Genomic DNA, 23649 nt, shown 5'->3' with positions numbered 1-23649 from the left:
AACTCCAAAGCAATCAGCCATTCTGACATTTCTGACACATACCTCGGAATCTGCAGTTCATTTACTTCCATTGCATTCACCACCAACATAAATTTGCTTCTCAATCTTCAAACATTCCTCCTCCTAAAGGGCTGAAGCACTATCAGTACCAATAGGCATTTTTTATACATTCCAAAATAAAATCCATGAACATATTTTTATAATATGATTCAATACAATATTTGATTTATTAAATCTAAAACTATATTACCTAAAATACTTGACTGCAAGTTGATGATAATAAACTTATTAAGTCTTTATAAACTAACTTAAATGATTATTCATCTTAAATATGAAGCTAATCAGGAGTTTTATGTTTTTATAGAGAAAATATAGACAGAATCAAATTCTTATACATCAACACAAATTGTTACCTACATGTACTTCATATGGGACTAAGCTTAGATGTTACATAAATAATATCCATAATTCAAATCATGACTTATTATTCAATGTCATTTTATTCTTAAAAAACACACACAATTTTCAAAGGAATATGATGCTTCAGTGTCTTTGTTGCAGTAGGATCCCCATCTTAGGAAATGGTGAAAATGTTTTGAAGATAAACTCTCATAAACTATATATCCATCTATATAGCTGATCAACTCACTATAAAAATAGAATTTGCAGTGACTCATTTCTGAAGAAAATCTTGGTGACATGTTGCTTCCAAAAGGTTGCTGGGTTGGTGAATTCCATGAGACATGAACTGAAACACCACAAGCATCAGAGGCCATTATTAATCAGTGATCCTCACTGTATCTTGCATATTTATTGACATTTATCACACAGATTTCCTTCTCCCACCCCACACCCAACTTGAATCTGATTTGTATCCCAAAAGCTCCTCTGGCTCCCATAGATCACTTACCAGAAGCAAAGAACAGTTATGACAATTGGCAAATCTTATTAAAAGGAATATGATTTGTGAAGGAGTTGTTTAAAGGACCTGCCAAAACAATTGTTCCAATGAAATAACATTGGCAATCAAAGTTTTACTTGGGCAATCCTAATGGCTTTTTCCATAAATTTACCCATTCAATGCAAAAGGTACTGCAACTTATCAGCAATAATCTCCTTATAATTCTCATTATGCCTTGTGATTATCCTGCTGTGCATTCACTGCTGAATAATGGAAGCCCAAAACTAAAAAATGCAGCTGCACATTCTCTCATCAATTTTGTCTTTTGTTTTGATAGACCTCAAGAAACATTCCTCAACATGCCATCAACTTGAGCTCCAATTTGTCACATATCATTATGCCTAACATTTTAATGGAAGGTAATATTACTATTTGACGGATGTATATGCTATATATATTTTATATTATATATAATAAAATTTATATATTTTTATTATATTATATTTTTTATAATGCTGCCCATCGTTCTATTATATTATTTCAAAATAACATATTTACCCATCTAAAATTTAGTATAACGTATATTCCTCCAAATGCATTCATATTAGCATCCGTTTTATAAATTCAAATTAATTATCTTTAATTATAATTAAATGTTAATTTTAAAATACCTAAATTATCCTTAATTTATTACTAAAACTTAAATTTAAAGGATAAATATAAAATATCATGATAAATATTTTAAGAAATACTCTAAGTTTTTATTTTTTTTCGCACGAAACATTCCTTTTTGCTTTATTATGTGTTGCCTACTATTTCTGTCCCATTACAATGACTTATTATCTTTATGACGTCCCTCACTTCACACTCCTCTTCTTTACCCTAGCTCTTGACCTTTGTTCCTTGACACTATCCTCTATGCTTTTATCACTTAATATTTCATTCTTCCGAAGAAACAAGTCTTGCTCCTTCTCTTTCTTTGAGGAGCTTCTTTGTCGATGTCTCGAGTAGAGACAATGATTAATAATGTCCATCCGGAATAGAGGAAGGAGTTTCCATTGACTTAAGTAAATCTATAGAGAATGATAACAGAGGTTATAGGGGTAAACAAGATAATATTACTGTGCAAAGAAGAAAACAAGAGGAAGGAGATCAAGTCAGGTGGCAAAGGCGTAGAAGACATACTGGAGTGTGTGGTGAGAGTGTGGTAGAAGAACGACAATGGAGCCATTAATAATATGCTTTCTTAGAAAATAAAGACACTATACATGAATAAAATAAAAATAAAAATTATGAAACAAAACTTAAGTTTTTTTCATAAAATTTGTCCAAATATGATGTTTGATAATGACCAATTTGATGAGGAATAACTATTGGCATTTATATATATTTTTTAGGTTTAGACAGATATAAAATCATTAATTTGGGAGGAATATATATATCGAGGATTTTTTATTTTTATTTTTTCCCTTTCGTTTCCCTTCACAGACGGAAGTCATTACGACACAAAATATCCACAATAAATCGCAATCATCGATCTTTAAATACTCCTCAACGATGCCATCTCTCTCTCTCTCTCTCTCTCTCTCTCTCACGCACACACACAGCAATCCATCTCACATAGAGGCGCACTGTCTCGACTCAACCAGGCCCGTCTTCGTTCTCCTCCTCGCCCTTAAAACCCTAATCTCCAATCCCCTCTGCTCTCTTACACCTCGCTCCCCAGTCGCCCCAATCTCCTCCCGTCCAGCTTCTCCTCGGCCCCCCTTTGCCAACGATTTCCAGCCGAGGACCGACCTAAAGGTACGATTTTTTTGGACAACGATTCCCCTGGCGCCTGCTTCTTCTAAGATTCGTCGAAATGAGCTCCTTTTTCGTGTTTTTGTTCCCTCTCTTTGTTCGATTGCGCGCCTTGGAGCCACTTCCTGATTGGTGGGTGGTGGATTTCAGGTGGTCAACGCTGGCGAAACCCAGGACCGGGTGATGGCGGGTCCCCGCCGCCGCCGCCTGTCTGGAATCAGCGCCGCGCTTGCGGGATCGGGGTTGGTGGTAAAGGAGGCTTTGGGGCTAGGGCTTGGACTTGGGAGGGTGGAATTGGAGGGCGGGGAAGCATGCTGACCGTGCTGCGGGTTCATCTGCCGTCGGAGATACCCGTCGTTGGCTGCGAGATCACGCCCTATGTTCTCTTGCGCTGGCCCGATGGCTCCATCTCAAACGACGACGTCCCCGAGTCTGCCCCGCTCAATGGCTACTGCATGAGATATAAGTGGTGAGTTGTCGCGTCGTGTACTTCCTTTGATTTGTCTCCTGATCGTCTTTCTTTCTCCAAGGATCGATTTTACTTCAATATCAGGTTTCTGTCTTCTCGTTTGTTATTAGTGGCACTTCATTTCCATATTTTCTTCCTTATTTTGTTTTTTTTTTTTTTTTTTCCAATTATATGTATTAGGATGATATTTTGCATAGATTTTTAGATATAAAATCACTGCACCTTCGTTGGTGCTGCATAATTTTCTCAGTGGCAGGTTTCCTACCAGATGAAGTGTTCTCTAGTTGGATACCATAGTTCCATATAGATACCTGAACTGACAGTTGTTCACCTCATTTGCTGAGTTATCCAGCTCAATTATATTAGAGGGACTTGATGATTACCTAAGGTACTTATAGAGGAAAAGGGGCCTTATGAGGCACTAAAATTGATAAGCTTTTTGGCATAATTTTTCTTTGTGTGGTCTTCTCATTCCAGGATTGTTGGTTGTGATGTTGCATGCTGTTTCAAATGAATTCGTGTGGCTTGTTGTCAGGAAGCTCATATTTGATCCTTAACATTACCTTCGATTGATCTTATGAGAACGTGAAACATTTTTGTTAAGAGAAGTTAATTGTTTAGTGGTCTGCGCTCTCTGCTTTTGTATGAACATATTTTTCAGTCTTCCTTACACCTTTTTGGGTTCCTGCAGGTACCGAAATCTGGGTGACCAAAAAGTTGCTGTATGCAGTGTGCATCCGACTGAGCAAGCAACTCTGCAGTGTTTGGTCTGCCTTAAGGAGAAAGTGCCCATCGCCAAGAGTTACCATTGTACACCAAGGTGCTTCTCTGATGCTTGGCAGCATCATCGTTCGTTGCATGAACGAGCAAAGAAAGCAGCAAGTGAAAATGGAACTGATGAGGAAGAGGTCTTTGGACGTTTTAATAGTAGTGGATCTGGAAGTTTTAACTCAGGGCTCTGTGGTATTGCACCCAATTTACTTCAGAGTCCAGGCCTTAATAATGGTCCAATTTCTGTATATCCTACAACTGTTGCTGATAAAAGTGGGGAAGCTTGGTCTGAAGTTGCTCGTTCTAGGACGTACACACCAACAGCTGATGATATTAACCATGTTCTTAAGTTTGAATGTGTAGCTGTAGATGTGGAGACAAGAATACCTGTTGGAAATGTAAATACTGTTTTGACATCCCGTGTAATTCCAGCACCTTCTCCGACTCCACGTCACATGGTTCCAGTGAATGGTGACCTCTTGGGGCAATTGGATCTAGATGGGCGAACATCTTCTGGGACTTTCTCAGTTCTTTCATACAACATTCTCTCTGATGCCTATGCCACAAGCGAGGCGTATAGCTACTGCCCAACTTGGGCCCTTTCATGGCCCTACCGCAGGCAAAACTTGTTGCGGGAAATAATTGGCTACCATGCTGATATACTTTGTCTTCAAGAGGTACATATTCCAAATTTGATTTTTTGTGTTGTAGAAAAATATTAAATATCCTCTTAAGTGAAAATTTTAGCTTTTCTTTGATCTTTCTGGTCTATTTGCAATCTTATTGCCTGGAATTCCTATAATTTTTAGCTAAATATGACCAACAACATGCCCTTATGATAGTTATTAATAGGATATGTGTAATGTTATTTTACATAATCTTATTTGTTAAATAACGAGGTATATATGAAATCAATTAAAGAAAAAACAAAGAATTATTATTTTTTTGTTTATGGGCAATTTTACACATCAGATATGAACCTAGGTAATTAAAGAAATTTTTTCCCTGTACCTATATCCTTTTTCTTCATGGAGCTTCTTGTTGATTGATTTTGCTATGAACTATATCAGTACCTGTTGCTTGCCTGCATTTTGCAGCAATGTATATGAACATGTTAATGTTGGCAATGGAGTAAATCTCTGTATTCTGATGCGCCTCATATATAATCCTACAAGAAATATTTTGTTTCTTAGTTTTGTAATATCACTAGATTTTACTGTAAGGAAAACTAACTATTAGCAATTAACATATTTTACAGGTCCAGAATGACCATTTTGAAGAATTCTTTGCCCCGGAACTTGATAAACATGGATATCAAGCACTTTACAAGAAAAAAACTTCAGAGGTTTACTTTCATTTTGAATTGTCTCGATTATTTTCATGTTCTATCACTTTGTCTCCTACACATGGTAATGTAATTGTTGGGGTTCAGGTTTATGGTGGCAACTCAAATGCTGTTGATGGTTGTGCTACATTTTTCCGCAGGGACAGATTTTCACATGTAAAAAAATATGAGGTAGCTGCACCTTGCAATTTATTTCCTGTGTGCTGATTGATGTTATCTAATGCAATGTAGGATTGACTTAGTGTCTGTTTGCAGGTTGAATTCAACAAGGCTGCACAATCTGTAACAGATGTTGCAATGACAGCTGGTCAGAAGAAAGTTGCTTTGAGTCGTTTAATAAAGGTAGTTGGCCCTTCAAATATAGTTTTCTTAACATTTTTAATAGTTGCTACTTGTCCCTCATTCTTATTGATGTTTATTTATCTGTAGGATAATATTGCCCTCATTGTGGTTCTGGAAGCAAAATTTAGTAACCATGGCACTGACAATTCTGGAAAGAGGCAGCTAATTTGTGTGGTGATTTTTTAATATATTGTTTTTTTTTCCTTCTAAAGTTACATACTGTATAACAGTTACTATCTATTTGGCTTATGAATATGTTTTGTTATGTGCTTAAAATGTTAAGATTTTAAGGTACATATGAACCATAAATTGGTCAAGCTTTTAAGACGAACTCTTTTATATCATATTTTACATCTTTCTAATTGAAGTTCTTTATGGTTAAGCTTGGTTCTAGGGATTTTTTTTATGGAAAAAGACAGCTGGTAAAGGATTTATTAAACTTCTTTCATTGTCCAGATAAAGTTCCTGAAAACTTGAATATTACCTTTTCCTAGAAGTCTGAAGAGGAATTGTTCATATATGTTTGTGTGTCTCTATGTGTATGTGTTGTTACCTCTAAAACAAATCATGAAAGAGATTTCTCTAGGAAAGACATTTTCTATGGAATTTTCGAATTTCTGTACAGAATATTTTTGAGATGTGCCTTAACTTTTTGTTTGGAAGAATTTGGTGCAATTTGAATTGTGTTTCAACTACAATGATCATGATAATATCCTCTCAGAGGCATCAAAAATATTTTTCTTTCAACAATTGGATGGTTTTTTCTGATCAAGGCAAATGCTGCTCTTTATTGTTGCAAGTAATCTTCACAAATAAAATTGGGGAGAGTTAGATCATTGGCAGTTGAAAGTATGATAGAGAATTCTTCGACAAATATGAGATTTTGTTTTAGATCATATTTAGTTTGTTGGGAAAATAGATATCAGTATGAAGCATGGTGTTACATTTTGATTTGGTGGATGAATCATTTTAATTGGTTGCTATTGGAGCTTTCCTTTAGGCTCTTATCTTTTGTGCACCAAGCCAACAATAGAATATTTTGTTCTTCTTTTACTTGCTTTTGTTTTCCAACATGTTAGGAAAGTGTGTGCTCTGTTGAAGTCATTGGCTAAAATTTTCTGCATAAATACATATATAATTTGTTATTCTTGCTACTAATGTAAGGTTTTGTAACTTTCTTAATCATTTGTTTTTAACCATCCATGCAGGCAAACACGCACGTAAGTGTCCATCATGAACATAAGGATGTTAAGCTTTGGCAGGTATTTGTTCTATCCTGCTCTATATTTTGTGTAAGTATTGCTACATTTGTTTTTCTTTCAAATCATTATTATGTTCTTGCCGATTCGTTACTTTCAGGTTCATACTCTTTTAAAAGGATTGGAGAAAATTGCTGTTAGTGCAGATATTCCGATGCTGGTTTGTGGAGATTTTAACGCTGTACCAGGAAGGTCTACACTTTTTTCTAGTCAGTTTCACTATTTACATAAACAGAGGAAATCATAGTATATAAATGAGTGTTATGAATGTAGTGCCTCTCATGCGCTTCTTGCAAATGGCAAAGTTGAACCACTGCATCTAGATTTGGCTGTAGATCCCTTGGGGATTCTGCGCCCTACAAGCAAGATAACTCACCAGCTTCCATTGGTAATTTTTTATTTACTTCTCTTTGTGTTTACAATTAAGCTTTTCTTGGTGTTAACATATATGCACATGCACACAGGTCAGTGCATACTCATCATTTGCAAGAATGGTTGGAGTCAGTCCTGGACTAGAGCAGCAGAGGAGGAGAATGGATGCCTCAACACATGAACCTTTGTTTACAAATTGCACCAGGGATTTTATTGGCACTGTTGATTACATATTTTACACAGGTGTACATGCTTTTCTAGTAAATTGAATGTATACTGTAAATGCTTTTCTTGATTTCTGTTTTGGTGTTTAAAGGTTTTTCAGAATATCTTATGCATATTGTCTTAAAGACATCTTGCTTTTTTCTTTAGCGGACTCACTTTCGGTAGAATCTCTGTTGGAGCTCTTAGACGAGGAGAACCTGCGCAAGAACACTGCAATCCCTTCTCCTGAATGGTCATCTGATCATATAGCACTTCTAGCAGAATTTCGGTGCAAGCCTAGAATTAGACGCTGAAACAAGTAGTAAGTAGAAAATATTTTATTTTTTGGTAGCCTTTTTGTTATTTCCAATTATAACCCATTAAAATGTTTAGCTTATGTACTGTAGCAAATCCTGTGTGTACCAGATATTAGATGGAATGAACGTATACTGGGATGTTCCAATAACTAATTGTTCTACCAATAACTGTATGTACAGCTCCCTCTTTATCATTCTTGCCCTCTTTTTGCTGCCATCAGTGTCATATACAATTCTCTTCCCATCACTTTGGCTGCTCTACTCCCCTCCCTTTCTCTCTGCTGCTTGTAGCCAATGCTGCCATTGAATTTGACAACTTACTGTCTCCAGTTTTCTTCCTCTCTAGATTGAGTTGGAGATCCAAATATGTATGTTGGATTCGAAACAACTGTAAACCAATCCATTAAAATTTTGGATCTGATCAGATCTTGCTTGAGGGTTAGATCAGATGTGGATTGATCTCAACCTAATTAGATTTTCCCGGTTTTCATTCTGATTGCATCTGTAAGTTGCATTTGCAATTACAATTTGAGGTATTAAATGCGTGGGGAAACAACGTTGTCATGACTCATCAAAGTATGACATGGTCTTCCATGCCTTGTTAATAGATGACTAGTCATTTAGCATGTGGCAAATGTATGGTATATGATATAACATGGTATTAGGTTTTGGAACTATGGTAAAAATTGTCAGAAAAAGGTGTTGTTAATCATGATGTCATGTTGTGATCAAGATTGTGAAATATAGAATTCCATCAGAATCTCATAGCATAGAACTTCTGTGAATGTGTATTCATAGATGAAATTTATATCTTTGTTTCTGTTAATTCAGTGTGATTGTTTCTCACCATGGTTTGTTTTCAGTGTACCGGTATATGGTTATCTTTTGTCTATATCTTTTTTTCCTTCTCTGTGGTTATCCTGTCAGTTGCCTGATATGAATTTTTTCATAGATGAAATTTATACCTTTGTTTCTGCTAATTCAGTGTGATTGTTTCTAACCATGGTTTGTTTTCAGTGTACCGGTATATGGTTATCTTTTGTCTATATCTCTTTTTTCCTTCTGTGGTTATCCTGTCAGTTCCCTGATATGATTTTTTGCTATTAACTCCACTATCCTTCCATCAATGATTTGCCCCAAGGCATGCTATGGAGTTGTTCCCTGACTCTTGTTTATCGTGAGTGAATGTTCATTCTTGTTATGGCTTCAGAGGTTTTGGAATCTTGCATTTGGTTATTGTTGCCCATCGATCCAATGATGTACCTTCTTTGGCGATGTTGATGCTTAATTTGCCCACTTATTGGAACTTTATTTTTTGGAGAATGCGGTTGATGCTGTTTGTTTAAGAAGTTATATTACTTGGGATCATGCAGTACCCCTTCCTTGTACTTGACTGCTCTCTTCTATGGCTTTGCAGGTCCTTTGGCCTGATGTGTTTGTGTTGTATTAAACAAAAGAGTCGGTTGTTCGAGAAGGGTTCACCAGATCAGTTTCTCGAAGGAGGTAGATATTGTTTCCACTGCTCTTTTCATCATGTATCCCTCACGGGTCATCAGTTATATGTATCATTGTACTTTCTCATAGGCAATTATGCAAAATATGTTCCTTTTTGTTCAACTCTTAGGCTATATGATCCAAGTAAAATCTCTCTCTCTCTCTCTCTACCCATTTGACTTGATCAGTATGTCTGCAGCAATCTGTATTCCTAACAGTTATAGGAAACCTTTCTGGTGCTATTAACTCATACAGTCCACATGGCAGAGCAACAGTGTCCCAACTCATCTACTTGCTGTAGATTGAGGTCCTTCATAGAGCCATTCTGAAAGTAGACATTGCCAATATTAGTTTTTCATGTCAAACGTCGTCTTCATCTCTCTTAATCTTGTTTACCTGGTTGCTTTATATAGGAATCATTTCCCCTTGATCATTCCCACATTTAATGTTGATTAGGGTGTCATTTTTTTGGGTGTCTACAGCATTGCTTTTAAATCAGTGTTCCAAACAAAATGTGTACTGAAATAATCTTGTCACAGCAGTTCAATCAAATTGGTTGACTCGCAGCAAGAAAGTCATGCCTTTGATTTGAATGTGGTTTCATTTTGAGGCCATGCCTTTGTAGTCCATGCTAATCAATGATATTGCTATTCTTTATTGAGCACAATTCTTGAAGGGTTCCTTTAACATATTTATCCTGGTAAAGTATGTCTTAATCATGGTTAATACAAGACTGCGTAATTAACAGAAGGTAGCAGATTAGAATAGGGTTCCTATTTCCTTGTGATCTCTGAGCTTTTGGCCGTTGATTCTGCATGCTTTCCCTGCTTCTTCTGCCATGACTTGTTGTTCCCTGCTGAAAGCTGCGTCCTTCTCACCCCACGCCACTTTCTGGTACATGGCATAAGACATTTGTTTGCAGGAGATTGGAGTAATTGTATTCTAATCAAAACTTTCTGAACCGATTCATTTGAATTGGTTTAAGCCAATTCAAATTTGATTTGATTTAATTTAATATCGATAGTACAATAAATTTTAAAAGTCAAGAAGAAAATATTTCTTCATTTACGGAAAAAACGTGATGCAAGTGAGAGCTTTTCTGAATGAATTATTCCAATGCTTTTGGTTTTGATACAAATATAGCTATTGAGATTTGATCGAATATTTTTTTAAAAAATAAAAATATTATCAAAACTAATTAATAATATTAAAATCAATAAATAATAATAATAATTGAGATATTATTTAATTTAATTTAATTAAAATCAAGTAATTTATAATTAATTTAATCAAGATTCAACCCAGTCTAAAGGTTCAATTGACCCATATATATACCCATATATTGATAGATGGAAATCCCATTTATTGTCTGTCCCGTTAGGGGCGGGTCCCATGCGGATTTGTAGTCATGAATTTTGTCCTCGTCAAAAATAAACTTTGTATAGCTATATTAAAATAAATTTCCAAGAAATCATTCTAAGACATGTTTAGTTCTCTATAAATGCTTAATTAATATATTTAAAGGAACAAAAAGGGGGGCAATCGGAGATATTTCTCTCTTTCTAGGGTTTCCGGTTCTTTCCTCCATCTATTTCGATTCTTCCTCTCTTTCCGACGACGACTCCATCCGTCCTAGGGTTTCAACTGGTTCTCATCAGGTACCCTTCGCTGTTAAGCTCTCTCTTCTGATTCCTTCCCTCTCTCCGATCAATGCTTGGCCTGCCTTCTTTTCTTGATTCTTTTTCCTGATTCGTTTTCTGGTTTCGATTTGGTGTTCTTTCCCGAGGAAGTGATTTGATCTTGCGGCTTGTTTTGTGGCGCAAGGGTGTAATCTTGAGCGCGCGGGTCGATTGCTGCGTCCATCTGTTCCTTTCTTGAAGGTTTGGGTTGGAAAGGGTTCGGATTTGCTTCTCGAGTTATGCGATCTTCATGGGCTGATGCAGTCGCGAACGCCGAGATCTCGGCGGCCGCGACCAGTGCCTCTCCTAGTAACGTTTCGTCTGTCGCGGCGGCCCCCTCCCGCGGTGGTCGCCCCGCCTACGTTCCTCCTCATCTACGGAACCGCCAGCCGTCTTCTGAGCCTCTGGCGCCGACCCTCGCTGATGGTCCGTCGGGTGCTAGACAGCCGCCTGCTGGTGCCGCGCCAGCTGGTGCAAGCCGCTGGGGCAGTGGCCCCATCCGTGACGTGGGTCGCCCCATCTCTGGTGGTGGGAGAGGTGGACAGGGCGGTTGGCACTCCCGGAGGGACCGTGAGGTGAATCCTTTTGCGAACGATGATGAGACCACAGAAGCTACGTTCAGTAGCCAAGAAAATTCTGGGATCAACTTTGATGCCTACGAGGACATACCTGTTGAGACGAGCGGCGAGAATGTGCCCCCACCGGTGAACACATTTGCAGAGATTGATTTGGGCGATGCACTGAATGAGAACATTAGACGGTGCAAGTATGTGAAGCCAACCCCGGTCCAGCGACATGCGATCCCAATTTCACTTGCTGGGCGGGACCTGATGGCCTGTGCTCAGACAGGGTCGGGAAAGACAGCAGCTTTCTGCTTTCCGATTATAAGTGGTATCATGAGTGGACCACCTGGACCAAGGCAAAGAGGCTCAAGGACTTCTTACCCACTCGCACTGATTTTATCACCTACCCGCGAGCTTTCTGTTCAGGTATGCTGTATAATTTAGTTTTTCTTCAGTAAGTTTACAATGAATATTGTTTTCTATGAGTATTATTTTCCTTGTTCATCTGCCTCACCTTTTATTTTGTTGGATTCTGTTTTGGTAACTTAGATACATGAAGAGGCTAGGAAGTTTGCTTACCAGACTGGTGTCAGGGTTGTCGTTGCCTATGGTGGTGCTCCAATTAATCAACAGGTTTGCTTTTCATTCTGTTCGTGAAGATTTACTTTGAGTTGATTTTAGCAGGATGTAACTTGTGGCATTCTGTTGCAACATCTAATCATTATCATCCCCAGGTTTTATTAATTGTATATTAACATGTGGCTCATCCTGTTTTTGCCTATATGTAAATTTTTGTAATTGAGATGCATATACTTGAGGCCATTGTTGGAGGGAGTGAAAGAAACTAGGATGTGATATTTCAGAAGAAATTTGGATAACTTACTGATTCTTTTGGGCCAATTAATCAAATTGACAAAATTCTGCACTTGAGGATCACCACTAATTATAATCTCAAAAAGCTTTCTTGTTCTGGGATAGTTAGCAGGGGAAAAAAGAGGAAAATGTACTCAGTTGTGAAATTTGTTATGATCCTTTCATTTCTGTTGATGTAGTCGGAGTTGGAGTATGAACAAATAAAATTCCTTCATTCTTTGGTATCAAGGAACAAAAATACTTGTAATGCCAATCTTATAAACTCATGTTAGTACAACTTTGACTCTACTATGTTAATTATAAATTCTGATCTTTAGTGGAGAAGCTTGTCTGTTTGTTGAAATATTTCTGAAGACACTAGAAACAGCTGAAGTTTTGGTCTGAACATTGCGAAGTATAATAATTTCACATAACAAAATGATATTAATTATGAAATAAATTTCTTATATTTGGTGAAACTACTGTAGTATAGCTCTCTTATTGACTGGATAACATGGGTGAATCATGGTTATAGCAATCATTTAGCAATAGACATAGATCTTTGCTTGCTGTTGTTTTGTTTTTTTTCCTCTGTTAACCTCCATTTCTGCATACATCGGGTAGTTGTTTTGGAAAGATGAGAGTGGATACTTGCTTGAGACAAGCTGTTGATGCTGGACCTTTTCTTCTGAATCTTGACTTGTTTGTTGTATGTAGATATTCGTATATCCGTTTATAGCATGGTTCGACGTTTTAGGCTTTCAGCTATGCGAACCATGCTGGTTTTTGGCTAGACTGGTATGGATCTCACAAGTGTTGGCGTTTCAACACATGGCATGCTGGAACGTGTCCTGGAACTTCTTTTAAAATCTAAGTATATATGGTATTGCGAGGCATGTCTATGCTTAATGCTGCCAACCCGACAGGTCATTGTAATGGTCCAGGCGAAATGTAGCACTATGGCTTATAGATATGTTATTAAGAAACATCTAAATATACTGCATATATTATGTCTAAACGTGACAGAATGAGATTCTTAGCGCAGAAGCAGTATGTTTGTGCTATCAACAAGAACTCTGTTTGGTGGTTGACATTTTATTTCTGGAACGGATCATTGTGGTATTGTCTCTAACAAAGTGTTGTTGGCTGTATATTTTTTCAAATTGGTCATTGAGTAGTATATCGTAGTGATCATTTGAATGAAGCCATCTGAGCAAGGCAGAACTTATTTGTATCCATGAGTCCCCTTGTAATTGCTCGACTTTTTGTTCGCCAGACAGGTTCCTTAGTGGGACCTATAAGCCCCTTGGCAATGGGTAAAATAAAGAAGTTGAATGGAGAATAACAAATCTACAGATATAAGTCATTGGATATGAAACAGAAAAGCCACCTAGAAAGAAGTAAGAGGGATGGATGAACTTTAATAAGTGGTTTTTTTTTGTTTGAGACAAATTGGAAGAAAGTTTTAGGGATAAAATTAGGTAAAGAGAAGTTGAATGGAGAATAACAAATCTCCAGATATAAGTCATCGAATATGAAACAGAAAAGCCACCTAGAAAGAAGTAAGAGGGATGGATGAACTTTAATAAGTGGTTTTTTTTTGTTTGGGACAAATTGGAAGAAAGTTTTAGGGATAAAATTAGGTAAAGAGAAGTTGAATGGAGAAGTTCAGAAGAATTATATGTGAAAGCTTTGAACAACATAAATGAAGGCTTTAGGTTTAATTAGAGACCTGAGTACTCACATTAGGAAGAAAAATGAACGTACTGAGAAGAAAAATGGATAGGAGAGATTAAGGAGAAGACAGTAAGAAGAACGAGAAATAAGTAGAAGGAAGAATCAAATGGCTGATTTTTTTTATTATTCATGTTATCTTGTTAATTTTTATGATTGTTAATTCTTAATTTTTTGAATAATTATCTGATTGAACAAGATGAAAGGAACTTCCCAAAAGTTGTTAATTGTGGATTAAATAATGTTTTTTCTTTTTGGTGTCATGCCAAAATGTAGCTTTAACTCATCCATGATTGTGCATTAATGTATGTTATTGGATGACAATTCTTAAAACCTTATTTATCCAACTATCTTGTATCTCTGAAGTCAGTTTCCTTGTTTCAGTACATTCAAATATTGCAGAGTAACAAAGGGAATTAAATGTTGGAATTTGTTATTCTGTGTCATTCTCTCTCTTGTTTCTAGTGTTATGCTTATTTTATTGATGATCCATATTTGCAGTTGCGAGACTTGGAAAGGGGTGTTGACATTCTTGTGGCAACTCCTGGTCGTCTAGTAGATATGCTTGAGAGAGCTAGAGTTTCATTGCAACACATTAAATACTTGGCCTTAGATGAGGCTGACAGAATGCTTGACATGGGTTTTGAGCCACAAATTCGAAGAATTGTTGAACAAATGGACATGCCTTCACGAGGCCAAAGGCAGACTATGCTGTTCAGTGCAACATTTCCAAAGGAGATACAGGCTAGTTAACCTCATTGTTGAAAGACCTTTTGTTCGATAACTGATTGTGGTGCATAGTATGCTTTTATAAACATTGTGGCAATCTTCTACATGTCATTATGACTGCTTTCTTGTTATACTGGGTGATTATTTTGAAGTTTGGCGAGTGTTTTTTTATATTTCCAAGTATTTTTTCTTGATTTGATTTTATATTTTCCTTTCCAGATATCTGTTACTTGCGTTGTCTATGTCTTGCATGATTCTTCATAATTGCAAACTCTTATTCTCAGAGAAATTTATTGATTATAGTTATTATGGTTTTGGTTCTATATATGTGGTGTATTAAGTGTTACACTGGTTTAAATACTGCGTTGAATATTGTATATAAGTATTGATGGTGGTCGTCATTGTTAGATGAGTTGTATATAAGCTCAAAGAACAGAATAATGGTTTAGTAACTAGCTTTGTGGACAATGCTGAGGGAGAAAGGAATAAGTTATTGTTTTCCACAAGAACTGTTAATATTATTAATGATGGTATACTAGGATAATTTTTTGAGTAGAATAATATATATGTAAACAGTTCCTTGATGAATGGGATTGGAAATTGTTGAAGATTCAGTACTAATTTGATTGGTTTGTTTTTGGTCTCTTTGTTTATCGGTCATTGGTTTGTTTACCTAAGCTATTTTCAGTCTTCTCATGTCTTTTCTGTTGATATATATATCTTGTTTTTTGCTGCTCCTTTTATCAATTATTGAGATATTGAATATTTTTATAATGGCATGCTTATCTGTTTCTTATTGGCCTGTATTTTCATATGGTTTTCCCGCATTTTACTTTAAGCAATTGTTGATATTTAAAGTTAAATCATGCAGAGATTGGCTTCTGACTTCCTTTATAGTTACATCTTTCTTGCTGTTGGAAGAGTTGGTTCTAGTACTGATTTGATTGTTCAGAGAGTGGAGTTTGTACTTGATTCAGACAAAAGAAGCCACCTTATGGACCTTCTTCATGCCCAAAGAGATAGTGGTGCTCATGGAAAAGTAAGGCTCAACCTATTTACTGTGTTTTTGTGTTGTTCTTGAACATTGTGTCCTGTCAATTTAAAGTGTGTATATACTTCTATTTTCTAGTGTGTCTCATTGTATTGGTGATGTTCTGTTGGTTCTGTAAGTGACTGATTTTTTTTTAAAACTATGCAGCAAGCTTTAACTTTGGTCTTTGTGGAGACAAAAAGAGGAGCTGATTCATTGGAACACTGGCTGTGTATGAATGGGTTTCCTGCAACCACTATTCATGGGGATAGGAGTCAGCAGGTTGGTAAATTTAGTAGTACTCGAATAATCATGGTTTTTTTGTATTGTTAGTTCCAAAGCACTCTGCCAACTTGTTTTCTTTTATGTCTAGGATTTCATAAGCATCTTCTTTTTCCCATCTTGCTTGGACCTTCTGTTTTTCGACAGTGTGTAGTATTGTGCTGAATACTAAAGAACATGATCCGTCCTTTTTGTCCTGTAATTTTATCTTCTAGTATTAGAAAAAAAGGATGACTGACTTTTTCTTGGCAACACTATATTTATCAGGCATAACTTTCTTGTTCAATATGAAGGTGACAATGGTTAGCTAGTGCATGTTCACGCATAAGCATATTTGTTGCTAGTATCAGCTGGAAGGATTTACCTCTTGGTCTATATAGACAGATTTGATATGAACAACATGCTCTAATGTCTTAAGTATAAGTATATGGGGTTAGGCTACATAATTTTTTCCTTCCATTGGTCTTTGCACATGACAATATTTGTAGAAATATCAAGAGCATTGAATCTGTTTTTAATTATTTCTAGTCTTTTGAGATTTGCTTTATCTCACACCACAAAAACCAATCAACTCACCTCATTTAATCACAACATCTGTAGTTTTCATTTGAACATGAACTATCATCTTAAAATACTCCTCTCATTATTTCCATTGTGGCTGCACTTACATGTTCACGGATACACTTTTATATCTTTTCTAATTTCATGCGTTCATCTTAACATTTGTTTCTCAGATGCACAAAATTTTCTGTTTATTGTTTCTTAACCATCCAATGCTTGGACTCATGGTGCATGACTAACCTAAACAATTGTCTTATAATTTTTTATAATATAAAGGCACATGATGATTACTTAAAACTCCAATATTTTAGTTTATGATTAACCTCTCCACCCTCTTGAGACCGTTGCATTTGTTGCATTTGTTGTTTGTCATCATTGTTTAAATATTCATTGTCTGCCATGAAAGATAGACCGGAAATAACACTGGAAGATGAAAGGGGAAGATCAAGAAGTCTTTAGCCTTATAAGGCATTATCTTTTAATTAGATGCCATGGAACTAATGATTTATCTTAAATCTCATAGGCATAATCTTCAAAGAAAGTTCATCATTGTGATTAGAGAAACATTAAGGAAATTATAAGGTTCATCATTCTCTTTGAAGCTGCATGTTGATAGGTTTTGGGTCTTTCGCATCACATGTATAATAATTATTCTGTGATTTGTAATTAAAGCATTGTAGTTATTCTTAATGATATATTCTACTACTTTTCATTCTTTATCTCTTATGCAAATTTTAATCTTTTATCTTTTGTCTTTGTTTTATTAACAACTAGGGACTATAGGTAAAAAAATTTGCATTTGATTTTTTATTTATATCAAAATTTATTTTATGCATTAACATTATGAATTTTTTTCATAAACTATATTTGTCTAATTACTTTCCCACCAAAGCAGTCTGATTGTTCCTGCTCATCCTGATTTTATCTTCGTCAATCAATCCCCATACAATTATTGTGAACTAATGCTTATGACAACCATTGTCTTAGTTCTCATGTGATCATGTGTGTATATTTGGACTTTGAGATTCTAGATAAATATCTGACACTGGTTCAATGATGAAAAGAAATCCAAATTGAAGATTCCCACTTTTGAGTTCTGTTTAGTTTTGATTTTGCAACTCCAGCTAAATCTCTAACAGTGGTCAATGATGCAGCAAAAATCCATATTGAATATCCTAACGTCTGAAACTGATGGTGAACAAAACTAAGGGCAAAGACATTATGTATTGTTGAACAAAACAAAGGACATTATATATTGCTGAACAAAACTAAGGTCATTATGTAGTTCTTATCCTCAGTAATTAAAGCCGACTACTTTCTTGAAAAAAGAGAGGAGATTATGCATTGTTGTTACTCTTGCAGTTGTCATACTGCCATTAATTTGGTTAACTATGGTGGTGGGTTGATGGCTGTTATGACATGTCTGTAAGATGCCCAACTTAAAACGTGCGAAAAATGAGACCTGACAATTGGCATGAACCGGTTCTCTCATATGGGATGGCCGACAGTGCTCTCCGTATGGAGTTTTATTTGATTGCTTTTCTGCAAATGTACGGCATGTTGTTCCCTTGAGAAAACATGCTAGCTTTGTGTTTCAGAAAGCATTCTGTTGACATATCATGTCATTTATTTATTTGCAGGAAAGAGAGCATGCTCTGCGAACTTTCAAGAGTGGTGCAACTCCTATTCTTGTTGCAACAGATGTTGCAGCCCGTGGGTTAGATATTCCGCATGTGGCACATGTCATCAATTTTGACCTACCCAATGATATTGATGACTATGTACACCGTATTGGAAGGACAGGCAGAGCTGGGAATTCAGGTCTGGCGACTGCTTTTTTCAATGAGAGCAATGCATCCCTGGCGAGGTCGTTGTCTGAGCTTATGCAGGAAGCAAACCAGGAGGTGCCACAGTGGCTCTCCCGCTATGCTGCAGCTCGTTCTCACGGGGGTGGTGGCGGTGGCAGAAACCGGAGATCTGGTGGGCCTCGCTTTGGTGGTCGTGATTTCAGGAGAGATTCTGCCTTCAGCAGGGGCGGGGGAGGAGATTACTACAGCGGGGGCGGTGGATACGGAGGAGGATCATATGGTGCGTCTTCAGGTTATGGGAGTGGTGGCTACGGGAGTGCTGGGGTGACAAGTGCTTGGGATTAGGATCATTGACGGTTCCCAAACAACTTGACATTGTTCCTCCCCTTATTTAGGAATATGATTTAATAGGTCTCTGCAACGTGTAGGATTAATGTAGTTAGGGGATGATCTCTCTTGTGTTCTGTTGGTCCAACATTCTATCTTCTAATTGGTTCCCCACTGCAGGAGGGGGACGTCTGCGTCGTTCTGATATTAAGGAGTTGGTGGTGACCGTCAAATTTTTGTCGGCCCATTTTGGGTTTCTTTCTCAGTGTTTTTTTCTTCTTCCTTAATTGGTGTAATCTGGGGCTGTTTCTTTCATTTCAGAACATGATCGTATCCAGTGATTTAAGAAGTGAGAAGTGAACAAGAGGTGGTAGGGCTTTTTGGTTCTTTGTGATTGGTCTTTTTTTAGAGTTATTGTAGTAAATTTCTGAACATCTAATAAAATGTCCAAAGGGAAAAGAGAAAGAGGGAAGGCTGCTGAATAACGTGATGCTGTCTCCCTGACATGTAGTAGTAGTAGCAGTAGTAAATCGTTCTTTGCAGCGGGAGTCTTGAAGGCTGTTCAAAACTTTTGTCAAGTGATAAAAACGTTCGAAGCAGCGGGCGATTTGTCGGGGCGAACGAAAAATTACAGGGGATTATCGGTGTTAAGATAAATATTACTGTTTTTATGTTTTACTATCAACTTTTCGTTTCATTGACTACGACATACAATTGTTAGGTAGAATCCAAGTGATAGTGTATAAAAACAGATCCTTAACCCAATAAAAGTGGGGATTGATCTTTTTTATCACTAGTTTGCACTTGAAAATTTAGGGTTACTAACTTACGTATTGGAGGGATCGACTCGGGAAACCTCTCGATCTCGATTTTTGTGCGGGCGATACTTCGAGAGCTTGATGTTTTCACCTCAGAGGTATCTCAGGCAATCTTATGTATACCAGTCCGGATTATATTTTTCCTCATGATGATTTTGGCGCTAGGAAGGCCCGATGTCATAAGAATGTCTACCTACCAACCGTCTCAAAGAATATTTGAGAGAGGAGGCTTTGCCCTTAACCTATAGTACTTTCACTCAAAGGGATAGCACCCACCCTTTCCACATGTGAATGCATCCATCTCGACGCAAATATCGACACGATACTAGCATCTATTCAATGACTCAGGCCTCTCATCCTCGGGGGTGACCCCAAGCCACCTATTCATCCCTATTAAGGTGTTCTTTAACCTCACCCAATTGGTGTAGACGCTAACAAGCATGATACAAGCCATCGCTACACTCTTGCCCCAGCAAACCTAATAGGTGACGCCAATTGTCATTGGCCCATTGAACCATAGCCGTCGCGATTAATAGCTCAATTGCCATTGGCCCATTGAACCACAACCGAGGGAGCAACCCACTCCCCATCTGTGGAGTTCAATAGACTGCCATACCATAACTCTACTCCACCAAATCCTAGACTCAATCGGTAAATTCAACGGATGATTTTATGAGGATAAATAAATGGACCAATGTTTGGAAGAGATATTATGAGAATTCCAACAATCTAAAGGGGAAGGGCTGATTAACCCCACATCAGGTTGGTCGTCATTCACCAAGACATCTAAGAGGAGCCGATCCCGACCAACTTTCATTTTCCATCATTGGAGGCCTTTGATAGTGGTATTGACCCATTGGAGCACGTCACTGCTTTCTGCACCCAAATGTTATTGCACAATACTTCAAACACCCTAATATGTCACACCTTCCCGACCACATTACGAGGCTCAACACAAGAATGGTATGCCTGTCTGAATTTGCTCTCTATCAGTTTTTTTGCTTAGCTTGTAAGAGAGTTTGAGTTTCACTTGCTTGGGTATATTCGCTTAAGGCCATCGGCGGTAATGCTTCTCGGATTTTGGCAAGGGGAGGAGGAAACCCTCTCAAACTTCGTCGCTCGGTTCACCAATGAAATCCGAAGCATGCAAGATGCTTATTCGTTACTCATAATATAGGCCTTTATGATGAGACTCAAGCTCTTTCGTCTTTTGTAGTCGTTAGTAAAGAGGCCACTAGCGACAGTACTCAAGGTACCCTAGAGAGCCAATCAATATATTACCGTTAAGGTAATAGTCTCAGCCAAGCATGAGGAGACATGCAAACGACTGAGACAAGAGTAGCTACAATCTGTATATTACAAGTGTCGTGCAAGCCAATCATATGAGTGATGATACATGTGACAAGAGTAGCTACAATCTGTATATTACAAGGCTCTAGCTCGCTCGAGAGCTTCAAGTCTAAGACTCAATGGTGTTTAGTGACTCATAACTAGTCGTGAGCCAAGTGAAGGGGAGCTACTGTTGAATCTCATATTTTGATGATGAAACCACTGGATATATGTTTATGATTTAATCTGTATTTTGAGTGATGCAGGATGCTTCAATTAGGATGAAACAATTAAAACAGGAAAATCATGTTGGGCCGAAGGAACATTGGACGTTGGGCCGGTGGATCGGTCGACGTATCGACAGAAAGCTTCGGGCCATGGATTCGGGTATCGGGCCAAGAAGAGCGGAGATTGTGCCAAGGATATTGGAGTTGCGGAGTCAAATGGATGATTGGGCAATAGGCCGCAAGAGAGGACGATGCACCGAAGAATCGGATGAAGCGTCGAGGGACCAATGACATGCCGGACAACTTGATTAATTGCTTAGGATTAATTGTCTCGATCGAAGTTTTGTGATAAGTGTACAGGATTAACTACGATAAAAATAAGACATGCAGTAGGAGTTGCACCGGAGTCAAGACTATGATCACGTTGGGAGTTTGAGAGTTTGACGGAAGTCCGGACGGTCGTCGGAGGTTCTGCGGGAACAAATCCGAGAAGTCCAGGAGCTTGCCAAAGAAGCTCGTCGAAACTCGCCAAGTAGATCATCGCAAGTCCAGGAGTTTGCTGGAAGTCCGCAGGAGCATCGCCGAAGGTTCGTCGGATGATCGTCGGAAGTTCGCCGGAAGAAGCGATTGACACACCGGAGCAAGCCGTAGTAAATGTCTTAAAAATATTGTAGTTAGCATGATGATTAAGTTAGAAATGGGAGGTGATCCCATTAACTTAATCTTGGGACAATTGGGCCCTTGATAGACCCAATTTGGGCTGAATGGATCAACCCATTCGGACCCAAATTTTCTGGCCGGCGGTGGCACCGCTTGGGTCGGCGGTGGCACTGCCCAGGAGCTCAGCCTCCCAGGAAACCTGGGCGGTGGAACCGCCCTGGTCAAGTGGTGGCACTGCTTGAGCTCGGTCTCCGAGCTCTGTCAAGCGATGGAACCGCCCCTGTCAGGTAGTGACACTGCCTAGGGGCTCGGTCTCCGAGCTCTGCCAGGCGGTGGCACCGCCCAAGGGCTCAGTCTCCGAGCTCTGTTAGGCGGTGGTACCGCCAGACCCCGGAATTTCGGGAGATGACAGTTTTGAGCTTCAATTCAAATCTGTTTGGGGCCTATGAATACCCCACCATTTCAGGAATGAAAGGGCACCGAAAATCCAATCTTACTATGTGATTTTTAGAGCTCAAAAGTGTTGTATAAGCTAAAAGTTATCCTCCATCTTTTCTTCCAAGTTATAATCTTTCAAGAGAGGAGAGAAAATTCTATAAGGGTTGTCTCCTAAGCCTGTCAAAAGAAGTGAAACTGTAAAAGGGTGGTTGGCCTTCGCCTATTGAAGGAAGGCCTCTAGTGGACGTCGGTGACCTCATCGGAGGAGGAGGAAGCCAAAAGTGGATGTAGGTCAAGATTGACTGAACCACTCTAAATCTCGGTTTGCATTTACTTTCTATTCTCTATCTTAACTGCAAACTGCCTCCATAGCTTTACTTTAACTGCACTTCGCCTAATCTAACTTAAAGCAATTTTCGAATCGGCTTTCATACCGAAATCGCTTTTATCGTACGAACGTCGTATTTCAGTTTGCAATTACATTTTGTTCTCTATCTTAACTACAAACTACCTCCATATCTTTACTTTAACTGCATCTCGCTTGATCACAAGTTAAAGTGATTTTCGAATCGGCTTTCTTATCGAAATCGTCTTTATCGTACAAACGTCATTTAAAATCGTCGAAAGTTTTCCGTTGCACTAATTCACCCCCCTCTCTTAGTGCTCTTGATTCTAACAGTTACGAGGCTCGAGATGCGATCATGACAAAGTACCTCACCGAAGTGCAGAATTAGCTTACAGTTTCTCTCGACTCAATGTGTTAAGAGTCTCTCACGTAGAAAATGCCCAAGCTGATGCACTCGCTATATTAGTATCCACCTCAGCTCCGAGAGAGGGCTGGTTGTTAGCCGAGATACTATCGACCCAAACCATTAAGAAGAATGATATGTCTACAATAAGAGAATAATCGAGTTGGAAGGATGATATCCTACACTACAAGAGAGATAAGACACTGCAGACTGACCCCATCGTGGCCTAAAGAGTTAAGCATTATCAAGTATACATAATTAATGATACTCTATAATGCAAATCCTTTAGTCAATCACTCCTCGGATGTCTAACATCCCAAGAGGCTGAGAGGGTGCTCGCTAAGGTGCATGAAGGTGGTTACCTATGATCGCCAGTGGCATCGTCGTCTGCCACCACCAACGTCCATCAACACCAACTAGAACATTAAAATCACGACGTTACACTTTCGTACTTTGGTAATTATAAAAATACTAATATAATTTAAATTAAAAATTAAAATATTAAAGATAATTGAATATAAAGAGTAATATGTAATTATCCCCTTTCCGATGTGCAGACGACCATGGCAATACTGAAAGTTTCCTATTC

At 38.1% G+C, this 23649-nt stretch overlaps 2 protein-coding genes across 3 annotated transcripts; both read left to right on the top strand.

Annotated features, from left to right (window-relative positions):
• Nucleotides 1-2470: 2470 nt before the first annotated feature.
• On the top strand, nucleotides 2471-9397 carry LOC103998928 (carbon catabolite repressor protein 4 homolog 1). Its single transcript, XM_009420555.3, has 13 exons — nucleotides 2471-2704; nucleotides 2852-3170; nucleotides 3862-4618; nucleotides 5200-5286; nucleotides 5374-5457; nucleotides 5542-5628; nucleotides 5716-5802; nucleotides 6837-6890; nucleotides 6988-7079; nucleotides 7161-7275; nucleotides 7352-7502; nucleotides 7632-7785; nucleotides 9198-9397. Exons 2-12 carry the CDS (start codon nucleotides 3013-3015, stop codon nucleotides 7775-7777), a joined length of 1818 nt encoding a protein of 605 aa, XP_009418830.2. The 5' UTR covers nucleotides 2471-2704; nucleotides 2852-3012; the 3' UTR covers nucleotides 7778-7785; nucleotides 9198-9397.
• Nucleotides 9398-10781: 1384 nt separating this feature from the next.
• On the top strand, nucleotides 10782-19228 carry LOC135623629 (DEAD-box ATP-dependent RNA helicase 37-like). 2 transcript variants are annotated; one of them, XM_065126813.1, is made up of 7 exons: nucleotides 10782-10932; nucleotides 11065-11942; nucleotides 12066-12149; nucleotides 14604-14846; nucleotides 15703-15870; nucleotides 16030-16143; nucleotides 18345-19228. In XM_065126813.1, the coding sequence occupies exons 2-7, from the start codon at nucleotides 11193-11195 to the stop codon at nucleotides 18855-18857; spliced, it is 1872 nt and encodes a 623-aa protein (XP_064982885.1). In that variant the 5' UTR covers nucleotides 10782-10932; nucleotides 11065-11192; the 3' UTR covers nucleotides 18858-19228. The 2 variants fall into 2 exon arrangements, with proteins under 2 accessions (XP_064982885.1, XP_064982886.1); XM_065126814.1 differs by having other exon boundaries at nucleotides 10787-10932; nucleotides 11099-11942.
• The last annotated feature ends 4421 nt before the right edge of the window (nucleotides 19229-23649 follow it).

Source organism: Musa acuminata, chromosome BXJ2-9 (assembly GCF_036884655.1).
Source record: "Musa acuminata AAA Group cultivar baxijiao chromosome BXJ2-9, Cavendish_Baxijiao_AAA, whole genome shotgun sequence".
Lineage (NCBI taxonomy): Eukaryota > Viridiplantae > Streptophyta > Magnoliopsida > Zingiberales > Musaceae > Musa > Musa acuminata.
Note: the sequence above shows the minus strand (reverse complement) of the source record. Positions and strands in the feature narration are given on the sequence as shown.

Excerpts from the sequence above, each read along its gene's own strand:
- LOC103998928 (XM_009420555.3), top strand. The coding sequence starts at position 3,013 with ATGCTGACCGTGCTGCGGGTTCATCTGCCGTCGGAGATACCCGTCGTT. Across the intron at positions 5,458-5,541 it reads CACATGTAAAAAAATATGAG|GTTGAATTCAACAAGGCTGC; the intron begins GTAGCTGCACCT and ends GTCTGTTTGCAG. Across the intron at positions 7,276-7,351 it reads TAACTCACCAGCTTCCATTG|GTCAGTGCATACTCATCATT; the intron begins GTAATTTTTTAT and ends ACATGCACACAG.
- LOC135623629 (XM_065126813.1), top strand. The coding sequence starts at position 11,193 with ATGCGATCTTCATGGGCTGATGCAGTCGCGAACGCCGAGATCTCGGCG. Across the intron at positions 12,150-14,603 it reads GTGCTCCAATTAATCAACAG|TTGCGAGACTTGGAAAGGGG; the intron begins GTTTGCTTTTCA and ends CCATATTTGCAG. Across the intron at positions 16,144-18,344 it reads ATGGGGATAGGAGTCAGCAG|GAAAGAGAGCATGCTCTGCG; the intron begins GTTGGTAAATTT and ends ATTTATTTGCAG.